General features: G+C 43.2%; 1 protein-coding gene across 1 annotated transcript in view; it reads left to right on the top strand.

The window, feature by feature from the left end:
* The first annotated feature begins 14,188 nt into the window (after nucleotides 1-14,188).
* The window catches only part of LOC136588013 (agouti-signaling protein-like), a 78,156-nt gene continuing 75,564 nt past the window's right edge, over nucleotides 14,189-16,780 (top strand). Inside the window, exon 1 of the mRNA XM_066586896.1 lies at nucleotides 14,189-14,544. Within this exon, the coding sequence (XP_066442993.1) occupies nucleotides 14,436-14,544 (109 nt within the window). The 5' untranslated portion in view covers nucleotides 14,189-14,435. The remainder of the gene's footprint in view (nucleotides 14,545-16,780) is intronic.

Here is a 16,780-nt window from a genome sequence, read left to right as displayed (position 1 = left end):
TCAGTGAATATGTGTTTTTTTCTTTTTCCTCACCTCTGTGATTTTATGTAATTTATTGTGAGTTAGCGTAGGTACTGACGGAAGCAGTGTGACCTCGACGCGGTCCGTCAGCCTATGCGTTTTGGCCAAAATGCAGTACTAACACCCGCATTTTATTAGTATGCATTAGTATCTTTGTATGTAGTTTGCTAGTTGGTGGGGGAGGCCAAGATGTCAGCCAGTGTGGCCCACCTTGGAGATACAGGGCAACCCGCTGTCATATCAGCCAGGGTTGATATCCTGTATGGTGGGTCACCACCCATCTATGGCTGACATCTTTGGTATCGTTCACATGTGCAGGCTATTAGTATATGCAGTCGCTCCTCCCCAAACTGGGCTGGGTTGAGTGTGTGACTGCATATAAGCCTGCCAGGAACAAGATGCTCCTCCACACATTATTGTCTGGCTGACTACATATTTTCAGGGCTTAAGGCCATTGCGCCTGCCCTACGGCGATTGTGCCGGTGGCGATTGTGCCTGCCTAATGGCGATCGTGCCTATGGCGACCGTGTCTGCTTCGCAGACTTTCAGGTATTTTTGGCTTTTTCAGTGAATATGTGTTTTTTTTCTTTTTCCTCACCTCTGTGATTTTATGTAATTTATTGTGAGTTAGCGTAGGTACTGACGGAAGCGGTGTGACCTCGACGCGGTCCGTCAGCCTATGCGTTTTGGCCAAAATGCAGTACTAACACCCGCATTTTATTAGTATGCATTAGTATCTTTGTATGTAGTTTGCTAGTTGGTGGGGGAGCCCAAGATGTCAGCCAGTGTGGCCCACCTTGGAGATACAGGGCAACCCGCTGTCATATCAGCCAGGGTTGATATCCTGTATGGTGGGTCACCACCCATCTATGGCTGACATCTTTGGTATCGTTCACATGTGCAGGCTATTAGTATATGCAGTCGCTCCTCCCCAAACTGGGCTGGGTTGAGTGGGTGACTGCATATTAGCCTGCCAGGAACAAGCTGCTCCTCCACACATTATTGTCTGGCTGACTACATATTTTCAGGGCTTAAGGCCATTGCGCCTGCCCTACGGCGATTGTGCCGGTGGCGATTGTGCCTGCCTAATGGCGATCGTGCCTATGGCGACCGTGTCTGCTTCGCAGACTTTCAGGTATTTTTGGCTTTTTCAGTGAATATGTGTTTTTTTTCTTTTTCCTCACCTCTGTGATTTTATGTAATTTATTGTGAGTTAGCGTAGGTACTGACGGAAGCGGTGTGACCTCGACGCGGTCCGTCAGCCTATGCGTTTTGGCCAAAATGCAGTACTAACACCCGCATTTTATTAGTATGCATTAGTATCTTTGTATGTAGTTTGCTAGTTGGTGGGGGAGCCCAAGATGTCAGCCAGTGTGGCCCACCTTGGAGATACAGGGCAACCCGCTGTCATATCAGCCAGGGTTGATATCCTGTATGGTGGGTCACCACCCATCTATGGCTGACATCTTTGGTATCGTTCACATGTGCAGGCTATTAGTATATGCAGTCGCTCCTCCCCAAACTGGGCTGGGTTGAGTGGGTGACTGCATATTAGCCTGCCAGGAACAAGCTGCTCCTCCACACATTATTGTCTGGCTGACTACATATTTTCAGGGCTTAAGGCCATTGCGCCTGCCCTACGGCGATTGTGCCGGTGGCAATTGTGCCTGCCTAATGGCGATCGTGCCTATGGCGACCGTGTCTGCTTCGCAGACTTTCAGGTATTTTTGGCTTTTTCAGTGAATATGGGTATCCATTTTTGGGTGCAAGTCTTCATTCATATATGTGCTGTACAAAAAAACTGCTTTTAAAATGACAGAATTACCAAAAAAATGAAAATCGTAATTTTTTCCCTTCGGCTTGGCTTAGATTCATTCAAAAACTGTGTAGTCAAAAAAGTCATCATACCCCTAGATAAATTCGTTAAGGGGTCTACTTTTCAAAATGGGGTCACTTGTGGGTGTTCTCCATAGTTTTGGTCACTCAATGGCTCTACAAGTGGGCAATGGGGCCTAAATCTCCTTCAAGCAAAATTTCTGTTCCGAAAGCCACCGGTTGCTCCTTTCATTTTGGGCCCCATTGTGCATCCAAACGTAAGATTAGGGCCACAATGGGTATGTTTCTGAGCACGGGACAAACAGGGGTATCCATTCTGGGGTGCAAATCCTAATTTTCATGTGTACTATAGAAAAAAGTCCTGTCTTTAAAATGACATATTTGCAAAAATATTAAATTTTTGTTTTTCTCTTCTAAATTGCATTGACTCCTGAAAAAAAACTGTGGGGTTAAAATACTCATGACACCCCTCAGTGAATACGTTAAAGGGTGTAGTTTTTAAAATGGGGTCACTTGTGGGGGTATCTATCATTTTGACTCCTATGAGCCTTTCCAATCTTGGATTGGTGTAGGAAAACAAAATGTTCCTCAAACTGCTGAAAAGTAATGTTACATTTGTACGTCTCCTAAATGGTTAAAAAAAACGAAAGTTTTTCCAATGTGCGCCCAAAATAAAGTAAACGGATGGAAATATAAATCTTAGCAAAAATTTCTATATTATGTTTGCACATATTTGAGATATTGCAGTTGGAAATGTGAAAAAATGACGATTTTTTTCAAAATTTTCCCAATTTTGGCGCTTTTAATAAATAAACACAAATTCTATCGGTCTTTTTTTTCCACCTAAATGAAGTACAATATGTGGCGAAAAAACAATGTCAGAATCGCTTGGATATGCAAAACCTTTCTGGTCTTTTTCCATGCTAAAGTGACACGTGTCAGATTTGCAAAATTTGGCCTGGTCATTAAGGCGCAAATAGGCTTGGTCGCTAAGGGGTTAAGAACTAAAGGCATCCGTAAGGTTCTGTCGGAGAAGGCATGCACCATTGCAAAAGGACACTTTTTATTTGTATATTCATGAATGTGACCACAAATTATTCAGAATATACAGATCAGAGATTCATTTGTGGTTTTTTTCAGCAGTATTTTTGGCTGAGCAATGGCCAGTAAAGCATAACATTCATTTTTTCCCAGGGCTTCCCAAATCCTGTTCCTCTAATATACTTTGTAAAAAGTACCAATATTGAACAAAGCAAACTGTCAGGAGTCTAGTAGGGGACCAACAGATCTAAAATAAATACCTGATTTAATGCAGAAAAGGCTTAGGGGCTTTCAACTTCCCAGGGTGCTACGTTTACCATAAATTCATTAATTCTTCAAAACACACTTCATAAAGTAACTCAGTAAATGTGTGAGGCACCAGGATCTATAAACCTCATTATGTGTCTGGGACTTATCTCAGCACCTAACTAATGAAATTAGTTTGCACCTCATAAGTTGTCTTTACTTTGCTTTTGAAAGTTTATGCAATGCAATTCAGTATAGCATCATGTAGCTTTAGAAAAAAATAACATCTTTAACCCTTTCTCATACCAAAAAGATTTCAAACCTATCCTAAGGATAGGTCACCAATGGTAAAAATCTCAGACAACTCCTTTAAAGTTGTCCACTGTGAAATATAGGCTATTTAGCTACTTTATAGAAATTAATTTAACAATTTTGTATTTATATTCCAATTTTATAGGAATCCCTTTGTGCCATAGCCAAGGTATGAACCTAAAATTTTGAAAGAAACTAGAGACCGTTGGTTAAAATTGACTATTTATATGCTTTATCCCATTCATATTCTGTACAAAGAATAAAGTTACAATTATCAAGTATAATGTATTAAAGGGGGTTGTACCAGGATCTCATGTTATCCCCTAGGTACAGGATGGGGATAATTTGTTAATGAGTAAAGATTTTATCGCTGAGACTCCCACCAGTCATGAAAATGGAAGGGGGGGTTCCATGTTTCCCCTCCTCCGCACTGCAGGTTTACTGCACCCCTGCTGTGAGGAGGAGACTGCATGGAGCACAGGCGCGCTGATGCTCCATTGACTTTCATTGGGACTGCGGAGATAACCGAGTGGCAAGCACTTGTGTATTTCTAGTAGTCTCATTGAAATGAATTGACCACCAACCGTGCATGCTTGGCCAGCCTTCCATTTATTCTGACATACTTGCAAAGGAAGAAGCGACCCCACACTGATAGGCATATGGGGACATGGGACTTTCATTCTCGAGATCAGTGGGCCCCCAGTGGTGCGACACTACGGATCCTGGTATAACCCCTTTAAAATAACACCTAGAAATATGATAAAAGTCTACTGAAACTATTTGCCGATGTTGGGTATCTGCTTAAGTTTTTAGGTTACATGGGTTTTAGCAATATATATAGAAAGACTAGTAATTATTAGGAAATTATAGTACCAGTGTTTCTGGTGGTGCAATGTGCCACGTGGGCAATGTGCTCTGCTATGTTGCTTTCGCACGTGATTTATGAACTTCAGCAGCTCATTGAGGAGACATGTTCGCTCGTAGCTTTCGCATATCAGCTGCATGTGTTTTACGAACTTCAGCTAGTGGCTGAGGTGAAATCATGACTTGTTGCTGTGTCAGTGTAAGCTGCATTAGCTTTACAGTGGCGTTGAACCCTCTGTGGTGACATGTTTGCGCGACAGCGACAGTTTGTTTTAACACTGGACAACGGTTGATGATTTGATGAAGGCTGGACTGGTGTTGGCGGCATTAGCACTTAAGATGACATGATATCACAGTCAGACGATGTGAAAATAGTGATGAAGGACTATGCTTCAATGTTGTTGGTCAATATGCACCGCCATATTGGAGTCTCCACACAGGTGTCCAGCTGTCTCACAACATACAAACTGCCAGACTGAGTACTGCTGTATCCATAGTAACTGAGGCCACAGGGGTTTGTGGGGGATGTGATCCACCCATACTTCCTAATTCAGCTCAGAGACCATGTAACTGATCACATGATGGTGACATCATCACAGGTCCTGTCAGCACACAAGCTATGTACGTGTACATTTGTGAGGTGTCATTTATTGGAGTCTCCATACAGGTGTCCAGATGTCTCACAAGCAGGTACAAACTGGCAGACTGAGTACTGCTATATCCATAGCAACTGAGGCCCCAGGGGTTTGTGGGGGGTGTAGTCTGCCCATAATTCCTTATTCAGTGTAGAAGGAGGATAATGGACCTGTGATGATGTCACTGTAATGTGATCAGGGAGCGGAGCTAAGAGCTGGTGTAGTGGCCCAACAGGTCCTACAGAACACTCACAGCAACACCTGCCCTGTCATACCTGTCTATGTGCCATCCTTGGACATAGAAGGTGCCATCTGTAGGAGAGACCCTGTTTCTCCTATAAGCTTATAGCTTTGCTCAGATGTCAGCTGGTGCCATATTGGCTGACAGTCAGCTTCAAATTCACTGGTGCAGAGTACAAGGTCAGGAAAACAGCAACACAAGTCCCTATGCAGAGTGTGAAGAGTAGAGAAAGTGCGGGAAGGAGAAGAGTAGATAAAAGGAGAAGGCAGTGAGCAGTTAGGAGAGGTTGTAGTCAGGTGTTGGAGGAAAGAGGTCGTGTCAGAGGAGGAGGTACTCATACAAGAGAACAAGCAGTTATCACATGTTCTTCCCAAGGTTGAGCGAGGTCCCATTCTGCTCCCTTAGTGATCTACAGCAGAGAGGAGGAGGATTTTTCCGAGGTCAGTCTTCCACTAAAACAGTTCGTCCAAAACTACCCAGTGAACTCAAAGCCAGGATTAGTCTAGCGACCACCTTACACTCTGCTTCACCTACACTTTGTTAAATCTTAATCATCCCTTCAGCTAGAACAACTAGTGGGGAAATTGTCTGGCAAATCAGTTACAGAGAAAGGAAAGGAGAAAGCATTGAAGTCAGGTTGCTATTCAAGTCATTATTGCTGTATTCTTCATCATCTTCAGTTCACTGTGTACTGCTGTATCTACTTGTACCATTACCAAGCACCGCATTGAAGATTCTGTATTGTCAATTGTTACAAACTTCAGCTTAGTAAATCTGCGTACTCCCAGATTACTACCACAAGCTACCGGACTCGTCTCAATTACTTCATCCGCATTCCATCCCTAGGGTCCCAGTTGGAGTACTGGTGTCACCCGTGACAAAACAGGCCTTTCTGTAAAGCATACTATGGTATGTTCTTTGGGTCATTGCAAAAACCCTGAGCAGAGCACCCTTGGCACCACTGTCTGGAGGGACCACAGAGCCACCCATCACAATCCTTTTGCAAACCCCATGGTCTCCCTCACTTTGGCACACTCGGTTCGGCTGTTGCACCGGTAACTGACATCACAGGTGCTGTCAGGCTCTGCATGTAACTCACATGTCACACACACAAATTTGTCGGACAGGTGATCGTTAGTAGTTTGATTTAGATCTTCTCAGTAGGACCATAATCTTGGGCTGTAAAAACACCTGAGCTCTCTCTAGATCATAAGGAAAATCTAAGTCTGCACAAACTGATGCAGAATTTACATGCCCAGCATGCTGTGAATGTATTTATATTAAACACATTAGATTAATGGCTTCACATCTGCAGGTTATAACTGAGCAGTAAAGCATTCATCTTTACACGTAGACTCTGTATATTATGCCTCAGCTCAGTCATGTTACTTCAAACAGGGCTTCCACTAGTCTTATATAAAAGTGTATGATTAATCCTTGAAAAAATGTGTCTGGTGCAAGGTGGGGGTCACAAAGTGCAGAGGGCCCCTGTGCAAAAAATCTACCTCCTCCTCCTCAACCTCCCCAGCAATACGAGTATATCCAAAAACCTGCACCATTTCGTACGAATTTAAGGCCTCGTTCAAATGAGCACTTTTTTTGCACATGTATGTGCGCAAAAAAATGCGCTCCTGGGAACACACGTGAACGAGCAAAGTTTGCACATTAAACTTTGCCCGTTCACCTGAGCAGCTGCTACACAAAGGTCCCCTCATCACTGAACTTTGTGACTGCACTGTCACAGTGTTCAGTGATGAGGGGACTGCGCCAATCACAGGCAGCGCTCAGCCATTCATTGAATTCAATGAATGGCTGAGCCCTGCCTGTGATTGGCTGAGCACTGTGACCAATCACAGGCAGCACTCAGCTGTCATTCAATGGCTGAGTGCTGCCTGTGATAGGCTGAGCACTCAGCCAATCAGACACAGTCCTTTCAGAAGGCAGGCATTTTTAAATCCCTGCCTGCTGAAAGAGCTTCAGAGCAATGCCGGGGAGCCAAGCGGCAAGACGCACCAGTGGCGGAGAGGTTAGTATATATTTTTATTTTATTTTTACGCAAGCTATGGATGATTTTCAGGGAAGGTCTTATCTTTAAAGCCCTTCCCTGAAAATCACTGCAGTGGTTGCCTCCATCCCATTGCCTTCAATAGGGCTGCCGGCTGCAGCAGCGGTCCCATTGAAAGCGATGGGAGAACATCAGGGAATTTTTTGCTCCTTGCGGGGAGTCCCATCATCACTGAACATTGTGACAGTGCAGTGATGCGCACGGATGTCCTATCTTTTGCAGGTGTGCAAATTTGCATGCCTGCAAAAGACGGACAAGTGAACACACCATAGGGAGCCAATAGTTCTAATAGATGCGCTGTTTTGTGTGCACATACATGCATGCAAAACAACGCTCGTGTGAACGAGGTCTTAATGCAGATTTTGGTGCGGAAACTGCACCCCGAAAATCTGGTGCTATAATTGACATACTGCTGATCCAATTTTCGTAGGGAATTTTTAAAATGTCATCCACTTTGCTGCTACTGTAGATGCCGTGGATTTTCCATGCAGAGGGTCCGCAAAAAAAATCTGTGGCAAATCCACCCTGTGTAAATATAGTCTAAGGCAATTTCTGGATTGAGCAAAACCAGGCTTGTTACATATATATATATATATATATATATATATATATATATATATATATATATAAAGAAGCATTATAGACGCTCATCCGATTAATTATAGAACAGAAATCGCAGATCGCACCTATCTGCGATCTGCGATTCCTGTCCTTCTCTATATGCACTCAATGGGGCCGGCGGCAGCAGCACCGACCCCATTGAGAACATATACTAGACAAAGCATTCTCCTCTGCCACAGCTGTAACAGCTGTGGCAGAGAAGAATGATGTTTGCCCATTGAATTCAATGGAGCCGGCAACACAGCCAGCTCCATTGAAAGCAATGGGCTGCCAGCGAGCGCCGGATGAATTTTCGGGAAGGGCTTAAAAATATAAGCCCTTCCCTGAAAATCATCCAAAACTGTGTAAAAAGTTAAAAAATATATATACTCACTTTGACCCGGCAGACGGAGTTGAGCCGCGGCCGGCCGGCAGTTCTCCTGAACTGCTGTAAGTAGTATTCAGCAGCCGGGGATTTAAAATCCCCGCCTGCTGAATGAGCTGCCTCTGATTGGTCACAGCCTCACCAATCAGAGGCAGCTCTCACTCACCCATTCATGAATTCATGAATGGGTGAGTGAGTGCTGCCTCTGATTGGCTCAGCACAGGGACCAATCAGGGGCAGCTCTCAGCTGAATGACAGCTGAATACTATCACAGCAGTTCAGGAGGACTGCCGGACGGCCGTGGTTGAACTCCATCTGCCGGGACAAGGTGAGTATATTTTTTTTTTACTTTTTACACAGTTTTGGATGGTTTTCAGGGAAGGGCTTTTATTTTTAAGCCCTTCCCGAAAATTCATCCTGAGATCGCCCGCAGCCCATTGCTTTCAATGGAGCCAGCTGTATTGCCGGCTCCATTGAATTCAATGCGCTGGACAGCGCTGCACTGCTCCGGCCCGTTTCTAATGAACTGCGGCTAGGAGCAGATTTTTCGGGCGATTTTTCGGCCCCGGTCACGCGATTTGCGGATGCGCATCCATCATTCGATCCACAAATCGAGGCAAAAAACGCCCGTGTGACCGAGGCCTAAGGCAAAATATACAGTAGCAGCACGGTTGATACGATTTTCAAGATTTAATTCCCATGCTGCTCAAAAAAATCAACACAAAATCCGTATGGAAATTGACATATGCTGTGGAATTTAAATTTGCATGTCAGTTGTAGCAGCGGATTTGTTGGGCAGATTCCACTGCAAAATCTGCGTCAAAATCCACACCAGGTGCTGCAGAGTTTGCATTATGGATTTGCTGCAGAGTGTCGACAGCGGACACTCTGCAGCAAATTCCAACCCATGTGAACCTTAGACTGCTCCCGAGGGTCCCTCATAGAAACTGCCCCTCAGCGCCCCTCACATAGACTGCTCCCCACAATGCTGAAGTTGGTTTCAACAGCAGTTTTGCAATAAACTTATTTTTGTTTTTTCCTGTACGTATTAATAAATTATATTGCAGGGAGGCACCCCGAGGGCATCACAGCTGTATATAGCATAAAAAATTAAAAAGTGGGCACAAAACTTTGATTCTAAGGGTTAAATGGATTTGGGCCAATGATGTAACACAGCTAACACACAGAGGGTGATACCTTACATCCAATATAGTTGCATTAAAATCAATATTCAGCAGAAACATACTTTTCTTTTATACAAATAGCTCTAAAATTCTGTGCAGATTCATTAATTAACCCCTTAAGGACCAGGGTGTTTTGGTCCTAAAGAACCAGACACTTTTTAAGGATTTTATCCATGTTGTGGCTTAACTGTTCTATTTTTTTCAGCTACTAAAATTTTTTCTTCCATGATATACAAGGCTAATTTTTCATATCTTTTTTCACTGATTTTTCTTAAGACATATTCAATATTCCTACTAACAACCCCAGATCCTCATCTGCCTCCTGGCATTTAACGCTCACCTCCTCCCTCGGCCTATTACAACTCTCAGACTTCCCCACTCACAGAAATGGCAACACTCTCGAATTAAACTTCCTCAGCCTCTGCTCTGTCTCCCACTTTACTAACTCCCCTCTTCCACTCTCGGGTCACAACCTCCTCTCTTTCTCCATCAGGCATCCTAGCATCTCCCATGACCCTCCCACCTATCGCACCTCTAAGGAACCTCCAGTCCATCCGCACTTAACATTTCGCTGAGACCATCTAGTCCTCCCTGACCCCTATCTTTCTCCTCTCCTGCCCTAACCTGGCAACCGAACACTACAACACCACCCTCAGACATGCCCGGGATGAAGTGCACCACCCGTGACCCTGAGCCGTCAACCGCAGACCACGGCCTTGGCTCACGTCCCAAATGCACTTCATCCAGCGGTGCTCTAGGTGTGCCGAGCAGCTGTGGAGAAAATCAAAGCTTAAAACTTATAACCTAGCCCTTCACCACGCCAAACAAGTTTATTTCACCTCCCTCGTCTCCTCACTATCCCACAACCCCAAAGACTCTTCAACACCTTCCACTCCCTCCTCAGCCCCAAAGTACAGGCCCGTGTGATGGATCTAGGTGCTAGAGAACTAGCCACCGATTTCAAAGGAAAAGATCGACAATATCCAAAAAGAAATCTCCGAAAACTGCACGGCTAGCTCCGATCCAGTCTCCTCAGCACTGCATCCAGCACCTACTTACTTTCAATGTTAGAACCAACAACAGAGAAAGAGGTCTTCAGACTGCTTTCTGACAATCGCCCCATCATCCGCGATAGCGACCCTCTCCCCTTTCACCTCCTCCAGTCCCTTTCCCCAGCTCTTATTACCCACCTCATCACAATATTCAACCCCTCCCTAACTTCTGGCACCTTCCCCTCCTCATTTAATCACTCCATCAAATCCCCAATGCTTAAAAAAACAACCCTTGACCCGAATGACGCTGTCAATCACCGACCCTTCTCAAAGCTTCATCTCCAAATTACTAGAACACCTGGTCTACTCCTGTCTCACACACTTTCTCTCTGACAACTCTCTGGTTTCCGCCCTCTACAGTCAACTGAAACCGCCCTCACAAAAGTATCAAATGACCTGATGACGGCAAAGTCCAGAGGCGACTACTCCCTACTAATCCTCTCGACCATGACCTTCTTCTCACTATGCTCTGCTCTATCAGCCTAAAGGACCCTGTTCTCTCCTGGGTCTCCTCCTACATCTCTGATCGCTCTTTCAGTGTCTCCTTTGCTGGCTCTATTTCCTCTCGACTTCCTCTCGCTATCAGGGTTCCCCAGGGCTCGGTCCTTTGTCCCCTTCTCTTCTCTATCTACACAGCCCCAATTGGACAAACCATTCGCAAATTTAACGTCCAATACCATCTCTATGTTGACGACACCGAACTATACACCTCCTACTGTAACATCTCAGAACCATTCCTCCAAAATATCACCAACTGTCTGTCTGCTATCTCTTATACTATGTACTCCCTTTTTCTCAAATGTAACCTCTCTAAAACTGACCTTCTCGTCTTTTCCGCCTTCCAACTGACCTCCCCTCAACATCTTCATTTCAGTTTCTGGCACTATTATAACCCCCAGACAACACGCCTGCTGCCTTGGGGTCACACTGGACCCTGACCTCTCCTATACCCCGCACATCCAATCTCTGGCCCGAGCATGCCATCTGCACCTTAGAAATATTGCTAAAATACGTCCGTTCCTCATCCTCTCCCGATTTGACTACTGCAACTCGCTATTCATTGGCCTTCCCCGCACCAGACTCTCCCCTCTCCAATCCATACTAAACCAGGCAACTAGGTTCATTTTTCTATCCAGCCATTTCTCAGATGCCTCTGCACTATGCCAGTCGCTGCACTAACTGCCCATTCACTACAGAACCAAAGTTAAACTTCTCACTCACAAAGCTCTACATGGTGCCACGCCACCTTACGTCACTTCCCTCTTGTTCATACACCACCCAGCCCGCACCCTCCAATCTGCTACCACACTCAGACTAACTCACCCCTCTAATACGAAACTTATGTGCTCGCCTACAGGACTTCACCAAAGCAGCACTGATCCTCTGGAACGCTCTACCCCAAGGCATCCGGACAATTCCTGATGCACTAAACTTGAGACGCGCCTTAGAAATACACCTCTTCAGGGAGGCATACCAAATCTCCTGACCTAGTCCCCCTGTCCCCCCCCCCCCCTATGCCTCCCCATACATTCTACCCTGCTTATTGCATAAACCCCCTACCCCTGCACCTTCTTACTGCTCCCACCCTGTTTGCTTCTTAGTAACTGATTTCCATATATCATTTTCATACTCCCTGTGTACCCCCAATGCCTTGTCTCCTCCCCACCTTGTTTGTACCTCCTGTATCATGCCCACTCTGTTTGTTTCAAACTGATTGTATATCACATGTAATTGTTTGTATTGTCTGTGTTCTCCCATGCTTGAAAGCGCTGCGGAATAAGTTGGTGCTATACAAATAAAGATTATTATTATTTTTATGTCTATTATGGATAGGGCTTATTCCCACGAGCGTATATCGTTTTCACAGCCAGCCGATATACGCTTCCATCTGATCATTCCCCCCCTTCCCTCACACTCACCAGCTCTCTGCTTCTCTCCTCCCCTTCGAGCGGTTTGCAATGGGAGTGGGTAAGGGGCGAACCTAAGCTCCTGCCTCCAACCCGTCCCTTGTCGATAGCCATCAATGTGAGTGGGTGGGACAGAGCTGAGCTTAGCTCCACCCCCTCGTATTGCAAACGCAAGAGTGGACGAGAGAGGCAAAGAGCCGGTGAGAGGGGGGGAAAGGGGGACTGCTTAGATGGAAGCAAATATATCGGACGGGCGTGAAAACACCGGCCGATATACACTCATGGAAATAAGCACGTAAAGAGCAAAAAAGTGAGTTTTTTACATTTATAGTTTATTTTTTTTAATTAGTATATTTCCGCTAAATTAAAGTATGCGAATGGGTTCCTCATTTTGTTTCGAAGATATTATATTTTGATATATCATTTGTATAGATTTGGATTACACGGTGCATATGTATCACACATCCGTGGAGCGCTCATCTGACCGAACCCTGAGGGCTCCCTCACACATGAGAGTGGCTTTTATTTTCGCTTTCAGTGGCAGTGCTTCAGCCTATGAAAGCGGCTTTAGCTGAAAGCGCAGCATTAAACGCTAAAAAAAACCCATCTGTGTAAGGGAGGCCTAACTCTTCTCCATACTGTTCTAGCACTACTTGTATTAGCAAGCCGGTGCGAGGTTGTGAAGAACATTCAGTGCCATACAACATCCAATACCCATAATACAAATCAGGATATGCGTCAAATTAGTAGGAGTGCCTTAAAAGTTGTTTTCCGGGCATATGGAAACAAAAATGTGGCTACATGGGGGCAGGAAACTGTTAATTGTGATTGCAGAAAGGAGAGTGGAAATTTTCCAAAAAGTAGAAGAAATAAGTATATGAGGCATATATAACTCATGATGATAGAAACATGAAGAGTTAAGGAAAATGGAGGGGACAGAAAGAGCTTTGCATAGCAATTCATAAAAAAGTACGATGAAACTTTTAGGGAAAATTGGACATAGGGCAGTTTAAAACGAACGTATGTGCATGAATGAAGTTAGGAGATGACAAGAAACAGGCTGGTACATCTGCGTTAGCGGATAGTTTATTTTTTTTGCAATCAAAATGCCTGTTCACACCCTTCTCATGGAATAGAGTGGCAATTAAATGCCAAATTAGGGCCAGCTGTCTTCTTTTCCCTCCGTAGGACTCAGGGTAACTCGCTGCCCCTCACTTTTTTTTTCAACTGCCTAGACGTCTATGGCAGTTTTCTGCGTAACATGGACATGAATGAATCTAATGAAATCTAAGGCATCGCATTATCGCGTTATACCTGCGAAATTTTCATGTGTGTAAATGCCTCCGCAAATACGTTCATCTCAAAAGGAGGACAATCAGTTCTTACTTTCATGTAATCAGCATTAAATGCTATAGTAATATAATAGTAGAAGTAATGGAATGATGCCAGTAGCTATTCTGCTGCAATAAAAAAAATTCAAATATAGACATTGTCTCATACAATTTTGTTTGACTTTTTATAATTAGGTTAATATGTATCTTGCCCTTCTTCCAGCAGCTGGTGGGTTAATAACAGAAACTTTCTAAAATCCTAACTCTTGAAAGAAACCATAAAGACTTATTGCAGAAGTTGCAATAAAAAAAACTTTGCAATGATAGAGCGAATGTCAATTCTCCCTCTACCTGTCCTCCCACAGGAGATATCCCTGCAGATTCTGCTGCTGGGAGACAGAAAGTTAAAGTTCAACAGGACCTCTCTGGATATTCTTCTGTAAGAAACACCAGAGCTTTTACTCATTACCAGCTTGACAAGCATTCAACTCATGCATTTCTCATCTCGTTTGAAGACACTTAGAGGTCTGATCCACATTCATTGTACTTGCAAAGTTTCCTTCCTAAGGGCTCACTCACATTATGCACACTGCTAAAAGCCTATTGATTTCTATTGGGCTACTCACACCTGCACTTTTTTTTACACTCATACCATGTGCATAAAGAAAAAAGCAGCATATCTTATTTTTGTGCATATTGTGCACCAATATCGGCTATGGGGATTTTACATACGCAGCAAATATGCAAATACGATTTACGCAAGGGGAAGGTATGTCATCTTCAGGAAGGACAAAGCAAATCCGACTATGCTTATATCTGCTCAGGTAAGAGTTTTCTTATACTATTTGTCAATTTGACTATTTGTCATGCTTTGTTAGAAATAATATGTATGTGGGGAAAAACTTCTAAGCCGTGAGAATATGTAAGATGTAAAATGCTGAGTAATTACACAGTTTCAGTTCACAGTAGGACAGAAATGAAGATATTGCAATAATAAATAGACAGCAAAATCAGTATTTCACATGAATGCAGCAAAAGTTCAGCTTTGTAAAATGCAAGTATAATACAAATCTAATACTAAGTCCCATTCGACATCATGCAATATTCTTGTATGGGCTATTTCCCTATTTTAGCTGCAGCATCCATGAGTATACTTCTAATAAAATTATTAGAATTTGTCAGATTCATTAAAATAAAATTTTATTATACGTAAAAATGTATAATAATATTTTCTATGAAAAATATGTATTAGCACTGCGAGAGAAAATTAAAATGCACGTATTTCTTAAAACCTGGCAACCATGGTCTGCTTTCTTGGAGATACCCGGTTTACCTCAATTACTTGCTGTATGATAGAAATAAGCAGAAAAGGAATGTTAGGAATGGAGAACTTCAAATTCTAACTCTGACCCTAATTTTCTCTTATTATCCCCCCCCCCCCCCCACAAAAAAAAATAAAGAAAGCAAAAAGAAAAACCAAAATAGCAGAAATACTTATTACGCTTACTTTAGTCTGGCACCATGTATGGATGTTATATGTTCTGTTCATACTCTGATTTATACTAATGAACCCCTTGTGAGTGGAATTTTCTGGCTGAATAGCCTGTTATGATCTGCTTAAATCTCAATAAAGTTATCTGAGACGGAAAAAAATATGTATTAGTTAATATTAATTAAAAAAACAAATTATAACATTATAGGTATGCAGACATGTTGGGCAGAGTCTGGCAGGAGTTCGATTACCGTATCGATGTTTGTCGCGTCACCCACAGGCTGAATCGATGTAATGTGGATAAATCCTGGGATCCTTGTGCAACATATAAATCAGAAGACAGCCTCTCATATACATTGGTTGCTGAGTAATGCATTTATTAAAGGGGGACTTACTTGTCTAGTTTGGAACTAAAACAATTTAGGTCAATCAGACGCCTTCTGCTGTTTCTAAAAAAAAAGCATTATTTACACACCTGCTTAAAATTTTTCACATATTATATCATACATAGATATACATTATACATAAAAAAAAGCACCTATAGGGAGTTGTTGGAATCGAATGAAGCTTTTAATGTGCGATTGTAAAGTTGGCATAAGTAAATGATTACAACTTCAGAGCAAAAGAGTAAATTATTGTGGAAAACTAACCCTCGAAGGGAGGCTCTAATTGCCTCTTGGGCTGCCTTTAGCTTGGATACAAGATGTGATACAGGCAGGTATGGAGGCTCTAGTAGGTCTTCAGACACAAACACCACTGTCATCAGTGCCCAAACTAAACCTGGATTCATCACTGAAGATAACCCAATTGCACTTCATAGTAGTCCAGTATCGTCATTCATAACACCACTGCAAACAAACGTAATGGTGGGTGTCAATGGCATTACATGTAACTGGCACCATGACACCAAATGTCCTGCAGCCATCAGACAATCCTCTCTACTGGTGGTCTGTTGAGGGTGTATTGAGCCCGGTCACCTTGTGTGCCCTCACACATCCACTGGTCTCTCCTAATAGTCTGCTCAGAATGGCCCAGGAGATGGGCAATTTGTCGATACAACCATCCAGCTTCTCACATTCCATCTCAAACCCTGTTAATTGGTTGAAATCTCTTCTGTGCGCCGTAGAGGTGTCTAGTGGGCAACAAGCTCTACACAAGCAAAAGCAGAGGTCACTACACAAGCCTCTGAGAGCTTTTTTATAGGCCGAGGGTAGAACCAATTTTAGGGTCTCAGGTGGCAAGACCGTTCTTCCAATCATGCTGAGTTTTGCAGGAGTACAACAAATCCTTCTAGGTGCTCTCCATAAGATATCTTAAAATTTAAAGGAAGCCATTTCTAATAATTAATTATATATACACGCCATTTGTAAAAAATAAATAAAATGAAGCACCTAATACTGGACCATAATGAAGAAATGTTCTGTACTGCATAGGATAACATGCTGATGGTTTTATTTTATACTCTGTCTATGTGGATAAATGTAGAATGTTATATTCTGGATGTAACTCCCTTTCATATAGTTTTGTGGGTTTTTATTTACTTTTCTTTTCTGTGGTTAAGTAGCCTT

This window comes from Eleutherodactylus coqui, chromosome 13 (genome assembly GCF_035609145.1).
Source record: "Eleutherodactylus coqui strain aEleCoq1 chromosome 13, aEleCoq1.hap1, whole genome shotgun sequence".
In the NCBI taxonomy this organism is placed as follows: Eukaryota; Metazoa; Chordata; class Amphibia; order Anura; family Eleutherodactylidae; genus Eleutherodactylus; species Eleutherodactylus coqui.
Note: the sequence above shows the minus strand (reverse complement) of the source record. Positions and strands in the feature narration are given on the sequence as shown.